The following is a 13,781-nucleotide window of genomic DNA, read 5'->3' on the forward strand; positions in this document are numbered from 1 at the left end:
CCTTTGGGAAGGAGCGCTGACATTTCCTGCATGCCTGCCTGTGCCAGGCTCTCGATGGCATCTCCTATCAGCTGAAAGGAATGAATATGCACAGATTGCTGTGAGTAAATGCTTGCACCAGGACTGCAGTAGCTTTGGGGCTGAAAATTTTAAGTTTTCGTGCTTTCCAGTGTGTTTAGAATCCTGAGTCTTTTAGTCTCGAGGCATGTGGACACAGATTGCTTTTTCTGAGTGGATGGCTCGGCCAACCATTGTCTGCATCAACACCCACTGCAGCCAGCCACTTCAGCCTGGGTGGCGTTAGTTCAGTCCACCCACTTGCTCTGGGGCAGGAGTGAAGGAGGCAGTACTGTACCAAAGGCCAGGGTAGGTTATCTACACTGGGAAAGTGCCTCTTCTGAAAGCCCCGTGAGAGGATGGATTACAGTCCGGGCACTCCTGCACCAGGTGACATCATCAGGTCACTTGCTCGCCTCATCTGGAGAGCGCATTTTGAAAAGAAGTTGCTTTCCAGATCATTCAGTCTGGCGATACAGCCTTTTCTCCTTCAAGGGCAGCTTGGATCATTTTTCTTAATGAACCAATTATTTTGAAAGATTATAGCTTACACACCAGGTGTGGTGTTGCACACCGGTAATCCCAGGCCTTTGGAGGAGATAGGAGGTCACAGGTTTGAGACTCCGTCTCAAAATAAAAATGTTAAATTGGGTATGGCGGTGCTTGCTTGTAATCCCAGTACTTGGGAGGCAGAGACGGGAGGATCGCAGGTTCATGGCTGATCTCAGCTACTTAGACCTTCTGTAATTTACTGAGACTCTATTTCAAAATAAGGGATAAAAAATAGGGCTGGGGTGTAGCTCGGAGGTAGAGTGCTCCTGGGTTCAATCCCCAGTGCCACACACACACACACACACACACACACACACACACACAATTAAAAAGTGTTTAGAGGTATAGGTATAGATTGGAGATATAGAACATAACCAGCTAGGTAGGAAGGAAGAAGGAACGTAGGTTATAGCTATATGCCTTTTTGCTTTGATTAATAACCAGTTTCCCAACTTTTTGCCAAAAATATAAATATGTAATGAAACAAAAACTGAACAAATAGTAAAAAGTGATTAAATGAGCCAGGCATCATGGCGCCTCCTGTAATCCCAGAACTTGGGAGGCTGAGATAGGAGTATTGAAGATTCGAGGACAGCCTCAACAACATAGTGAAGCTTTCAGCAACCTAGCAAGACCCTATTTCCAAACAAAAAAATAAAAAGGGCTGGGAGTGTAGCTTGAAGGTAGAATGTCCCTGGGCTCAATCCCTAGCAACACACACACACACACACACACACACACACACACACACACACACACAGCAGTTAAGTAGGATTTGCTTTGTTTTGCTGACCTATACTCCCAGCCCTTTTTTATTTCTTGTTTGGAAGCAGGATCTCACTGTGTTGGCCTTGAACCTGCAATCCTCCTGTCTCAGCAATACCCCACCATGCCAGGCTGGAATAAATATATATATATATAAGATTGAACCCAGGGGCTTCTACCTCTGAGAAACACCTTTTATTTTTTTTTTAATTTAATTTAATTTTTGCAGTACTAGGGATGGAACCCAGGGACATTCTACCTCTGAGCTACATCCCCAGCTCTAATTTATACTTGTTTTTGAAACAGAGTCTCATTCAGTTGATGAAAGCCTCACTGCTTGCTGAGGCTGTCCTTGAACCTGCCATTCCCGTCTCAGCCTCCCAAGTACTGGGACTACAAGTTTGAGCCACCATGCCTGGCTCCAGAGATGTTTAGAAATGAGCATGGAAGGCGTCTCAGAGGTGGTCATGGTGATCCAGGTGATGGTTCTGGAACCATCGTCCAGAATGAAGTTCTGGATCCACTGAGAGACAAGTTCTAGATCCTCTGTGAGACAGGTTCTAGATCCATTGAGAGACCGGTTCTAGATCCACCGAGAAACAAGTTCTAGATCCACTGAGCGACAGGTTCTAGATCCACTGAGAGACCAGTTCTAGATCCACTGAGAGCAAGTTCTAGATTCACTGAGAAAGAAGTTCTAGATCCACTGAGAGACAGGTTCTAGACCACAGCATCCGGCCACCACTTGCACCAGCTCGCTGGCCTCCTGTGCTCTTTAGTTCTGCTGCTCTGGGCAGCTCAAGTACACGGGCTGGCGGTTTGCCTGAACCGCTGCTGCTTGTCTGTCTCTCTCTGCCCTGGAGCTTCTTCCTTCACTTGGTGCTCATGGCTTGGAAGTTTTTAGGAAAATGATGCTAAGGCCAAGAGAGCTGCATACCACGTTTTACTCATCTATACCCCTGTGGGTAGATATTTGGGTTGTTGCTGTTTCTTTGCTTTTTTTTTTTTTTTGGTGCGGTACTGGGTATGGAACCCAGGGGCATTCTCCCTCCGAACTATACCCCAGCCCTATTTTTATTCTTTATTTTGAAACAGGGTCTCACTGAGTTGCAAAGGGCCTCATTAACTAGTAGCTGAGGCTGTCCAAGAACCATGATCCTCTTGTCTCAGCCTCCCAAATGCTGGGATTACAAGTATGCACCACCATACCCCGCTTGCCCCTTTGATTTTTAACTGGTCTAAGCACTGTATGCAGGGACATATGGTTCTGAGCTCTGCTTCTGCAAACATTTGTTCATTCACAAGCAGGTTTGAGGGCCAGCCTGAGGCCGGGGAGGTTTTAGGCCCCGAGGAGCTGGCCAGTCCTCTTCCAGCTCCTCCACCTCTCTAGGCCTGGCTTCCCCAAAGCTCCCCAGAACCATTCCTACAGCAGAAAAGGCCCTGAACGGAGGAGGGCAGGCAGCCTGGCCTCCCTCTTCTCTGGCCTGCGGGCTGCACGCAGTGGACTACCCTGGTGGCCTGCCCTGCCCCAGCCACCTCCGCCTGCAGTTCCTGGGATCCTGGGATCGGAGCCCACTGCCCTGAGAGTTCCCAGGGAGGGGGCCCATGGCAGGCCCTTGGGAGGAGACAATCGAGTCTTGTAAACTGGACTTGAAGAATTTCCCCAGAAGTAACACAAAGCCCCCATTCTTTCCTTCCATGAAGCTTTAACCCACATCCCACCCACTCGGGCCCCCCACTCATACTCCTGTGAGCGATGGCTGCTTCCCAAGGCCCCGCATTCCTAGCATTGACCCGGCCAGTGTGCCCAGGAAGTGCCAAGCCACCCCAGAGGCAGGGAGAGACAGGCTGCCTGAGTCTTTCCTGGATCCAGCTGTGGGCTGTGCATTCGCCCAGGGGCCATGGCTCAAAGCTATGCCTCGGACCTTTGGCATTCCCGCTAAGCCCTGCCAGCCCTCTGTGCACGGCCCCTCTAGCGCTCTCGCTGGGGCATCCTCCCTCTGGCATCCAGTCCAGGCGTCCCTTCCACCTGCGCCCAGGTGTCCCAAGGGTGGCTCAGATTTTGGTATCTGATGCAGGTAGGGACAGGCAGGGCCTGGTTGTGGAGTATATCTGAGGTCCCATAACCTGGAGAAGAAGCTCCGGGGATGGGAAGGAGGGACGCACTGCCATGGGTAGTCGGACGCTCTTTGGATCAGTTGAACAACATCCCTGCTTCCCCTCTCCTCTCAGACTCTCAGCCGTTCCATCCACCCAGCTTACTGGCTTCCCCTTGGCCCTTTCTTCTGAAGGGGGCCCAGTACTCCAGGCCTCCAAGCCCAGGCTTGTCCCTGAGCATGCCACAGCCTGAGGGGCGAGAGAGGAGACTCCCGCTACTACCTTCGAGGCCCCCAGTGCCGAACGGGAGCCACAGGGGCCTCTGTGTGGGAGCAGCCCACAGCGGACCCCAGGCTCTTCCTATATCTTCACCAGCTGCTTCCCAGCCAGAAGCCTGAAGATTCGGTTTCTGGTACAGCTTGGAGCTCTCCTCTCCTTCAGGGGAGGGGAGGGAGGAGAACAAGTCCTTAGCGGCCCAGCGTGGCTGCTGCTGCCAGCTCCTTCTGTCACCCTGTCAGGCTCTTACCACCTGTCTTTCCTGGGGAGTGCGAATTCAGCCCCCTTCCTGTGTGGGATGAGCAGGGAGTGCGTGTGCATGTGTGTGTCGGTGCACGAGCACACCCGTACAGCCGGCAAAGCAGACCCTGTCCTCAGGGCCAGGCCACAGGGGTCGTGGAACTCAGCTTTCCACCCCCGGGCAACAGAACACCGGAGAGAACCAGCTTAGAAGAAGGAAAGACTCATTGTCCCGCGGTTCCAGAGTTTCCATCCATGGTCCCTTGGCCCTGCTGCGTGTCATGGTGGGAGCTTGTGAAATGGAGAGGAAAGAGCGGGTCCCCCGGCGGCCGAACTGTCTCCCGCCAGCCCCACCTCCTAAAGCTTTCAGCACCTCCTGACCGTGCCAACCAAGCCTTTGGGGCATGTCTCAGGTTCAAACTCGAGCAGGGTGAACGTTGTTAGCATCAGGGTCCCGAGAGGAGCCGTGGGTGCCGCCATGGGAACGGGCCCGCGTGGCTGTGGCCCACGCCCGAGAGGGGACTGGGCTCAGCCTCACGCCCGGCTCCTGGAGCGGAGCCACAGGGTGAGTTTGAGGTGCCACACTCGCCTGCTGTCCTCCACCCCCTGCAGTTCCGGGGCCATGCCAACCTGCACGTGTTTGAAGACTGGTGTGGGGCTTCCATCGAGCAGCTCAGGAGGAACCTCCACTTCCCACTGTATCCGCACGTGAGTGCCTGTGGGCCGCCCCGCCTGTGTCCCCAGCCCATCGCCCCGCCAGCGCCCGCCTTTCATCTCCCTCCACCTGTCTCTCCGCCTTCCTTTGCTTCCTCTCCGGTCCTGAACCTCCTGGGCCCTCCATCTCTCCCTCTCCTGGGTTACCCAGATGACAGGAGAGTGGGAGGTGCAGTGTGGCCTGCGCTGTTTATCCAACCACACTCCCAGTCCATCCAGCCTCACGCCCTCCTGGCCTTCCACCAGCCCCGAGGGGGCCAGTTTGCTCAATTTCCCTTTGCCGCATCCGGGTAAGCATTTCCTCCCCTCTTTCTTGACAGATCCGCACAACCCTGAGGAAGCTGGCCGTGTCTCCCAAATGGACCAACTACGGCCTCCGCATCTTTGGCTACCTGCACCCCTTCACCGATGGTGAGGCATCCCCAAAGCCCCATCCTTCTTCCTACTCCAGAGTCCTGCAGGGGACCCAGAGGACATAAAGTTTAACTGGGAAATAAGTCTATACTCATGACTGGACCCTGTCAGCCCATGATCAGGATGAAAGGGGAAACTGAGGCATGGTGACTCCCTCCAGCTCCCCACAGGCTGCTGCTCCACTCCCTGTCTGCAGTCTGGAACTAGCTAGACTCTTTGTAAGTCTCTCTCTTCACGCTGTCCCCCCAGGATGTAGAAACCCCCACAGTACAGAGATGGGAGCCATGGCACCAGGTCCCCCAACAGGGAACTTAATACTAAGTCATATAACAAAAGGGCTTCAGCCCTGTACACCGATCCCTCCTGCTCTTACCTGGACATTTTCTCCCCACTGCCCAGGGAAAATCCAGTTTGCCATTGCTGCAGATGACAACGCTGAATTCTGGCTGAGCCAAGATGACCGGGTCTCGGGCCTTCGGCTGCTGGCCAGTGTGGGCAAGGTGGGCTCAGCCGAGGCTCAGGAGCCACGAGGACTGCGTCAGGAGACTCCTTACTGTTAGCATCTCAGTGGAGAAGGGGTGGAAGACGCGTGTTAGCAGTGCTGCTGCACACCTATAGTCCCAGTTCTTGGGAGGCTGAGACAGGAGGTTTGCAGTCAGCCTTGGCTACTTAGTGAGGCCTCTGCAACTTCACAAGACCCTATTTCCAAGGAAAAAAATAAATAAAATAGAGCTGGGGGTGTAGTTCAGAGGAGAATCCCCCCTGGGTTCAACCCTCCGTACTGCACGCACACAGAAAGAAGCATGGGCTCTCCCCTGCCCTGCGCTGCTAAGGGGTAAACTGAGGCTTGGGGCAGAGTGAGGAGGCAGAGTCTGGGGCTGGGGACCCAGCTACATACATCTTGTGGGTCTTAAGGTCCTTAGCATGGTGCGGAGGGTCCAGGCTCTGGGCTATGGACCCCTGGGGGCTCTTCCTTCTGGAAATGGTTGCATCTCTCTGTCCTTAATCTCCACTGTCCTTAATGCGCCTGTTCTCTCCCCCGTGGCTCTCCTCCTCCTTCCTTCCTCTCACATCTCTTTCCTGCTCCTTCCTTGTCTCTGCTCCCACCTCCCATCCTCCGTGGTCTGTTCTCTAACCCCTTCTTTCTCTTCTCTCCCTCCCCCCAACCCTTAGACTGGCAAGGAGTGGACTGCCCCTGGAGAGTTCGGGAAATTTCGGAGTCAAATTTCCAAGCCAGTGAGGTGAGTCAGAGGGTCAGGACAGACATTCTCATGAGGCCCTTGGGTGCTGAGGCCACATCAGAGTGGGCTAGCCCGCCGGCCTCCCGCCATGTCACAGCCGTGTTCTGCAGTCTCAGTGTGAGGCACGCACACTTTCTGGGTAAATGGAGTCTTTGGCTTGGAAACCTCTCGGCCTGTTCTAGTCCAGAGAGTTTGTGACTTATTGGAGGTACAGAGCTAGTTACTGACACTCGAGGCTGGAATAAAGTCTCCGTTCTCCCAGTCTGTCCCCTCCTCTCCCGGTTTCTCCATCCCTGGAAATGCCCACACTTTTAACAGCCTGAAGCGGGGCTGCCCTGCGAGGGCTGCTGGGAATTCCTACAGAGAACTTGTAGGAATGACCTGGCAGTAACCCCTTGGTAGCCTGGAGAAAAAAAACACAAGTTTTTTCCAGCCAGTAATACCTGGAATCCCTTTAACACGCTGGAAAGGGAAATCTCGCCAACTTAAGAGCGCCACCTGGTGGCCTGCATGCCTCCAGGCAATAACGTGCCTTGGGTGATTGAGGGACCTTCTGGGGCGGGGGGTGTGGCTCCGTGGGATAGCACGTGCTGAGCATTCGCAGGACATGTCCGGCTCTCCCTCCTTCCAGTCTCTTGGCCTCCCGGAGGTATTACTTCGAGGTGCTGCACAAGCAGAACGACCAGGGCACCGACCACGTGGAGGTCGCGGTGAGTGCCCTGCTGTCCTGCTGTGCCCAGCCCCAGCACCAGGCCCTCCCTCCCCTTGTCCCTTGAACCCTGTCCACCCGGGTACCTCCAACCTCCTGCACCCACCTTCACCTCTTCCAGTGGCGACGGAACGACCCTGGGGCCAAGTTCACCATCATTGACTCCTCTTCCCTGTCTCTCTTTACAAGTGAGTAGCTCTGCCCTGGTCTGCAGACCAAGGACAGGTGGGGCTCAGAACATCCCGGGAATGTGGTCCAGGGTGCGGTGGGAGGATGGGGCCAAAGCTCAAGGTGCTTGAGACACAAAGAAGAGCCGAGCGATGAGCAGAACCTAATCTGCTGGGAGCTCTCCAAGTCTTCATCTCAGGACAGTGCCCTGTCTCTACCCCCACCCCTAACACACACACACACACACACACACACACACACACACACACACACAGTGTTTCTAATACAACTGCATGAGATCCAAAGACCGTGGGATTTACTCCCCACCCCTTGATACTGGGGATTGAATTCAGAGGCATTCTTCCTCTGAGCTACACCCCCGGCCCTATTTTACTTTTATTTTGAGACAGGGTCTCACTAAGTTGATGAGAGTCTCTACTCGCTGAGGCTGTCCTTGAACCTGCGATCTTCCTGTCTCCGCCTCCCAAGTAGTTGGGATTACAGGCATGCACCACTGTGCCTGGCTTCAGTCTCTTGATTTGCATCCATGCTCTTGCAAAGTCAAGGCCAGAGGAGAGGAAACTTGCCTGCTTTAGAATTGCAGGAAATGATACTTTTCAATTCTTTTTACTGCAAATCATTTTCTCAGGGAAACCTATACCTGAAGACCCTGCCTAAAACAAAAAGGGCAGGGCTAGGAGAGCAGCTCCGTGGTAGAGTGCTTACCTAGCCTGTAGGAGGCCCTTGGGTCCATCCCCAGCACACATACAAACGACACCTGGTGCCTGTAATCCCAGTATTTGGGAGGCTGAGATAGAAGATGGCAGGTTTGCAGCCAGCACATGATAATGTAGCAAAACCTTCTTTCAAACTAAAGAATAAGCTGGGCGTGGTGGCGCATGCTTGGGAGGCGGAGACAGGAGAATCACGCAGGTTCAAAGCCAGCCTCTCTGGCTTAAGAGACCCTGTTTCCAAATAAAAATATAAAAAATAGGTCTGGGAGTGTAGCCTGGAGGTAGAAGGGTTTCCAGGAACCCCAGTACCACCAATAAATAAATAAATAAATAAATAAATAAATAAGTAAGTAAGTAAATAGAGTTGGGGTATGTAGTTCAGAGGCAGATTGCCTCTGGGTTCAATCCCTAGCAACACACACAGGACATTTGAGGGCTTCCATGGCAACATAAGAAGAGCAGGCAGGGCTAGAAAAACCCAAGGAGTAAGGGAAAACAAGAGCCAGGGAGACGGGAGAGAAAGGGTAGAGAGAAAGGGCAGGCTGGGCTCCTGGGAGAGGGTGGCAAGGTTGATGGAGGATATTTCTGGCGACCGCAGCAGGAAGCCACAGGCCAGGGTAGAGGGGCAGGTTGTGAGCCAGAGGGGCGGTGGTGCAGGAGGATGAAGGGTTTCGGGACCACAGACTCAGCTAAACCAGAGGCCTGAGCAAAGTCCAGATAAGAAGGAACCATTAACATGGGCCAAAAGCCACTAGTCTTGGGTGTAGAGGGAGGAGACCCGTCACACTGCCTGGGGCTGAAGACAAATCCTGGCAACAGAGACAGGTTGCAAAGTCAAGCAGTCAGCCCCTGAGGTGGCTTGGTCAGAAAAAGGAAGAGTTCAATGTGAGTAAACTTGGGAATAAAAATCCCAGAGGTTGGTCCCATACCCTGACCATTGTGAACAGACTTGCAGTTACATAGGCGCTCAGGGGAAGTCACTAGACGGCTGTGGACGCTAGGGGGCGCCCTGTTCGTGGCCATCCTTGAGTAACTGAGGCTGTGTAACCCCGAAGCTGGAACTAGAAACTCCCCTTTCCCACTTATCAGTTGTGCGATCTTAGGCAAATAACTTAAAATCTTTAATGCCAGAGTCTGTAAATATATAAATAATAATAGTACCGGTTAGACTCCTAATCCGAAAATCCAAAATCTGAAATGTTCTGAAATCCAAAACTTCTTGTTGTTTTATTTCATTGTTATAATTTGTGTATGATACTAAGGATTAAACCCGGGGGCACTATGCCTCTGAGATATATCTCCAGCCCTTTTTACTTATTTTGAGATAGGGTTTCACCACTGCACCTGGCTGAAATTCAAAACTTTTTAAACACCTGATAATTTTCAGATTAGGATGCTCAACAGGTTAAAGCCTATGCAAATATTCCAAAATTTGAAGAACTCTAAATATAAAACACTTCTGATCCCAAGCATTTCAGATAAGAGACACTCAACCTGTACATAAGTCACTTGGCAGTTTTGGAGATGAAAAGGATTAACGTTTGTGAGATACTTAGCACGGTACAAAGTACCGTGTAAGTGTTGGTTAGCCAGGTGCAGTGGCTCATGTGAGTGATCTCAGCTACTCTGGAGGCTGAGGCAGAAGGACTGCAAGTTTGAGGCAGTTGTATGATTTAAATTTTTTTTTAAAGCCATGCGTAGTGGCACAGGCTTGTAACCCAGTCCTTGGGAGGCCAAGACAGGAGGGCCACAGGTTAGAGGACAGCCTCAGCAAGTAGTGAGACTCTCATCAACTTAGCAAGACCCTGTTTCAAAATAAAAATAGCATAGGTTAGGGCGTGTAGCTCAGAGGCACAATGCTCCTGGGTTTAACTCCTAGAAACACACACACACACACACACACACACACACACACACACACACACAATTTTTTTTTAATAAAATAAAAAGGGCTAGAGAGATATTTTTTTATTTTATTTTTTGGTGGTACTGGGGTGGAACCCAGGGACTTTTCTACCTCTGGGCTATACTCCCAGACCTATTTTATACTTTATTTGGAAACAGGATCTCACTAAGTTGCTAAGAGCCTCACTAAGTAAGTAGCTGAGGCTGGCTTTGAACCTGTGTGATCCTCCTGTCTCAGCCTCCCGAGTGCTGGGATTACAAGCGTGCACCACCACGCCCAGCTAGAGAGATATAACTCAGTGGCAGAGTGCCCCTGGGTTGAATCCCTAGTACCTTAAAAAAAAATGTTGATTAAATAAGATTATATAAGGACATATTTCTATCAGGTAGCAGTCAACCATCTTTGCAGAAGACACATCTTTTTCCAATTTGCACAGAGTCATGATGCAGACCAGCCGTGGGGCTGGCAGGGGAGAGGGGAGCTCAAAGGGAGATACATAGTTGAAACCACAAGTTATGGGGCAGGGAAGAGGGACGGCACCTTCTGGACTGGAATATGAAACCGTGGAATCGAGAAGCTGTTTCAGAGTGCCTTCCCTTGCCCCTCGGAGGCCGTGAGCTGGCGTTCTTCCAAGACTCACGGCTTCCTTCTGTTCTTTCTTCCCGGGCCAAGATGAGAGCATCCTTAGGATGGATGAGGTGGGCCACATCCCGCAGACAGTGGCCAGCCACGTTGCCTCCTCTGACTCTCTTCCGGGAGATGAGCAGCCCCCTGCTGACATGCTGCGGCCTGACCCTCGGGACACCCTCCATCGAGGTGAGACTGGGACTGCGTGTCTGTCGTCTTATCCGAGGACCACACACTGCCAGGTTCCTGGGTATTGACGGAACAGACTCAGGAGACTTGTCATTTCTACCACAGGCTCCCAAAATAACAGAATCTCCCCACCCCCCGTAGTGTAAAATATAACACGTATATAGGAAAGTACAAAAATATTTGTGTCCAACTTGTTTCAAAATAAAGATTAAAAAAAATAGGGCTGGGGGTGTAGCTCGGAGGAGAATGCCCTGGATTTAATCCCCACTACCACAAAACAAAACACAACAAAGACAGTTGGAAGATGAGGGAGGCTCCGGATCCCCGGATGGACGTCCAGTTCTCAGCAATCGTAGGATAGGGTGGAGCCTGGTGACCCCTTGGAAGTCTCCGGACCTTATTAGAGGCTGCCTCTGCACATGATTCCAAAGCCATACCGTGCCTCATGTATCCTAAAGAGTGGTGCCAGCCTGGGTTTGTTAGCTGGAGCCAGTGGACAAGGACTCTGAACACAGCCACCTAGACAATACCAGGGCCAGGAACTTGAGCCCTGGCCCCTCAGCCGGGAGCCCCAGTGGCCCTAAGCCAGCCCCATCTATTCTCTTCACCCCTGCCTTCAGTCGTCTTCTCTTACTGCCCTCAGTGCCTCTGATCCCTAAGTCCCAACTCCGCCACATCCTGCCGGATTGTCCCTATAAACCCAGCTACCTGGTGGATGGGCTCCCTCTGCAGCGCTACCAGGGCCTGCGCTTTGTGAGTATGGACTTGGGTGGGTATGGGACCGGGGGTGGGAGGTGCTGAGGCCAACTCCTCACTTTCCCCACGCCCTGGCCTTGCAGACAGGACAGCCTCACAGGTCCCCAGCCGGGGAGAACTTGCATTCCCAGGTGGACTAACCACGATGGACTGTCTTGCACAGCCTGCAGCTGGATGCTCTGCTTTAAGACCGCAACTCCGCCCCCCCATGCACACACTGGCTGCCCCAGTGGTGATGTCAGGAGCCTGGCCGAGGCTCACTACACTCTCTGCTTCTAGGGCCAAGCAACCCTGTCCTGCCCACCAGCCGGCAGCCAGTGGCATTTACTGAACCCACAGACAGGGCACTGAAGGTGGCCAGCTTCAGAGACCTGTAGTCACGTGGAGACCGGAGGGCAGAACTAAGCCTATATATACAGGTCTAGAGATGGTCACGGGAGAGCTGGAGGGCCGAAGGAAGGGGTGAGGAGTCACAGCCAGGCCAGAGAACCAGTGGGCTGTAACTGAGAAGTGTTTTGGGTGTAATCCCCTCAAGCTATGTTTGGCGGCATGCGTGCGTGCGCGTGCGCAAAGGAAGCAGCCTTATCATAAGAAGAGGGCTTACGACTATGTTCAGGGATGTAGGAGGTGGCAGGAGATCAGGCAGGGAGAAGAAGGATCGGACTTGGCTGCATCTGGGGGGGTTGATCCAGGGGAGGAGATGAGCTGACTCCCATTATGTATGGTCCAGATCGCCCAGGAGAGCAGGCTGGACTCCTGGAAGGGAATGCAGTTCGCGTAACCAGGTGTTTCATTCAGAGCTCAAAGCAGCCCCTCGCTCCACCCAGGACATGGCCCTGACCCTGGAGCCTCACCAGGACCCCACCTCTTACACTGCTGCTGCCTCCACCTGCAGGTGCATCTGTCCTTTGTGTATCCCAATGACTATACCCGCCTGAGCCACATGGAGACGCAGAACAGATGCTTCTACCAGGACAACGCCTACTACCAGGACAAGTGAGTGGCACTGAAGGGGCCAGGAAGACAGCTTGACGGGGCCTGCGGTGCCAGGAGAGTGGCCTGGGCCAGAGCAAGCCCGAGGAGGCTTAGCTCTTCCTGAGCAGCACACATGCACGCACGCACACATGCTCACTCTTCCCCAGACCCTTCTTTCCACCGCAGCCCCAGGCTGAGCCTGCAGAGCTCACAGTAGCTGGCCTTGAACTGGAGCCTGCTGCCCAGCCTCATCTCCCTTCCTCCTGCAGGTTCAGCTTTCAGGAGTACATCAAGATTGACCAGCCGGAGAAGCAGGGCCCGAAGCAGCCAGGTACCATGACAGCGGAGGCCTCCGGGTCAGGCTGGGGGGTGACCATGGTCGGTCTCTAGGAAAATTCAGACCAAGGCCACCTTGCCCCCGAAGAGCTTAAAATCCAAATCCCATGGCGCCTTCTTGAGGGATTAGGACATGGCTGGGACCATTTGTTGGGTCCCTAAAAGATGACAGGTACCTGCAGAGCACTCTTAAGTAGTTTATTCGTTTTTTGTTTTCTTTCTTTCTTCTTCTTTATTTTTTTTTTCTTTTGTGGTGCTATGGATTGAACCTAGGGTCTTGATCATGCTGGGTAAGTGCTGTACTACAAAGCTACACCCCAGCCCCACTTTATATACTCTGTCCCTAAGTTTTTTGTTTTTGTGGAACTGAGAATTGAACCCAGGGGCACTCTACCCCTGAGCTACACTCCCAGCCCTTTTATTATTTATTTATTTATTTATTTATTTATTTATTTATTTATTTTGGTGGTACTGGGGGTGGAACCCAGAGGCTTTCTACCTCCGGACTATACTCCCAGACCTATTTTATATTTTATTTGGAAACAGGGTCTCACTAAGTTGCTGAGAGCCTCACTAAGTAGCTGAGGCTGGCTTCGAACCCGTGCGATCCTCCTGTCTCAGCCTCCCAAGCGTGGGGATGACAAGCGTGCACCACCATGCCCGGCAGTCTATTTTTTATTTTGAAACAGGGTCTTGCTAAGTTGCTGAGGCTATTCTAAAACCTGCGATCCTCCCGTCTCAGCCTCCCAAGTACTAGGATCACAAGCGTGTGCTGCCACCATGCCTGGCTTATTATTACCCTTCAAAACCACCTTTTGAGAGGGAGAATTGTAGAGCCTTTATGTAGATTTTAAAAACTAGGGTTATTTGTTTCAACTTGAGGTTGAATAACTTTTCCAAAGCCACACAACCAGCGGCAGGGCCTGTTTCCAACCCCTCTCGGACCTCTTGGTATGTCGCACATGTGATCACCAGCCTTCTTGTGTATCTTGTTGTGAAAAAATTGAAAACTCCTGACATAAAAA

The 13,781-nt window shown here is 52.3% G+C and overlaps 1 protein-coding gene across 1 annotated transcript in view; it reads left to right on the top strand.

The window, feature by feature from the left end:
* B4GALNT3 (beta-1,4-N-acetyl-galactosaminyltransferase 3) overlaps nt 1-13,781 on the top strand; it is a gene marked incomplete at both ends in the record, with an annotated part of 101,439 nt that overhangs the window by 76,496 nt on the left and 11,162 nt on the right. Inside the window, 10 exons of the mRNA XM_080704952.1 lie at nt 4,600-4,695; nt 5,022-5,112; nt 5,515-5,615; nt 6,289-6,356; nt 6,988-7,066; nt 7,187-7,253; nt 10,546-10,689; nt 11,333-11,442; nt 12,341-12,441; nt 12,690-12,751. Of these exons, the coding sequence (XP_080561078.1) occupies nt 4,600-4,695; nt 5,022-5,112; nt 5,515-5,615; nt 6,289-6,356; nt 6,988-7,066; nt 7,187-7,253; nt 10,546-10,689; nt 11,333-11,442; nt 12,341-12,441; nt 12,690-12,751 (919 nt within the window). The remainder of the gene's footprint in view (nt 1-4,599; nt 4,696-5,021; nt 5,113-5,514; nt 5,616-6,288; nt 6,357-6,987; nt 7,067-7,186; nt 7,254-10,545; nt 10,690-11,332; nt 11,443-12,340; nt 12,442-12,689; nt 12,752-13,781) is intronic.

Source organism: Muscardinus avellanarius, assembly GCF_963383645.1.
Source record: "Muscardinus avellanarius genome assembly, chromosome: 11".
NCBI classification, from domain to species: domain Eukaryota; kingdom Metazoa; phylum Chordata; class Mammalia; order Rodentia; family Gliridae; genus Muscardinus; species Muscardinus avellanarius.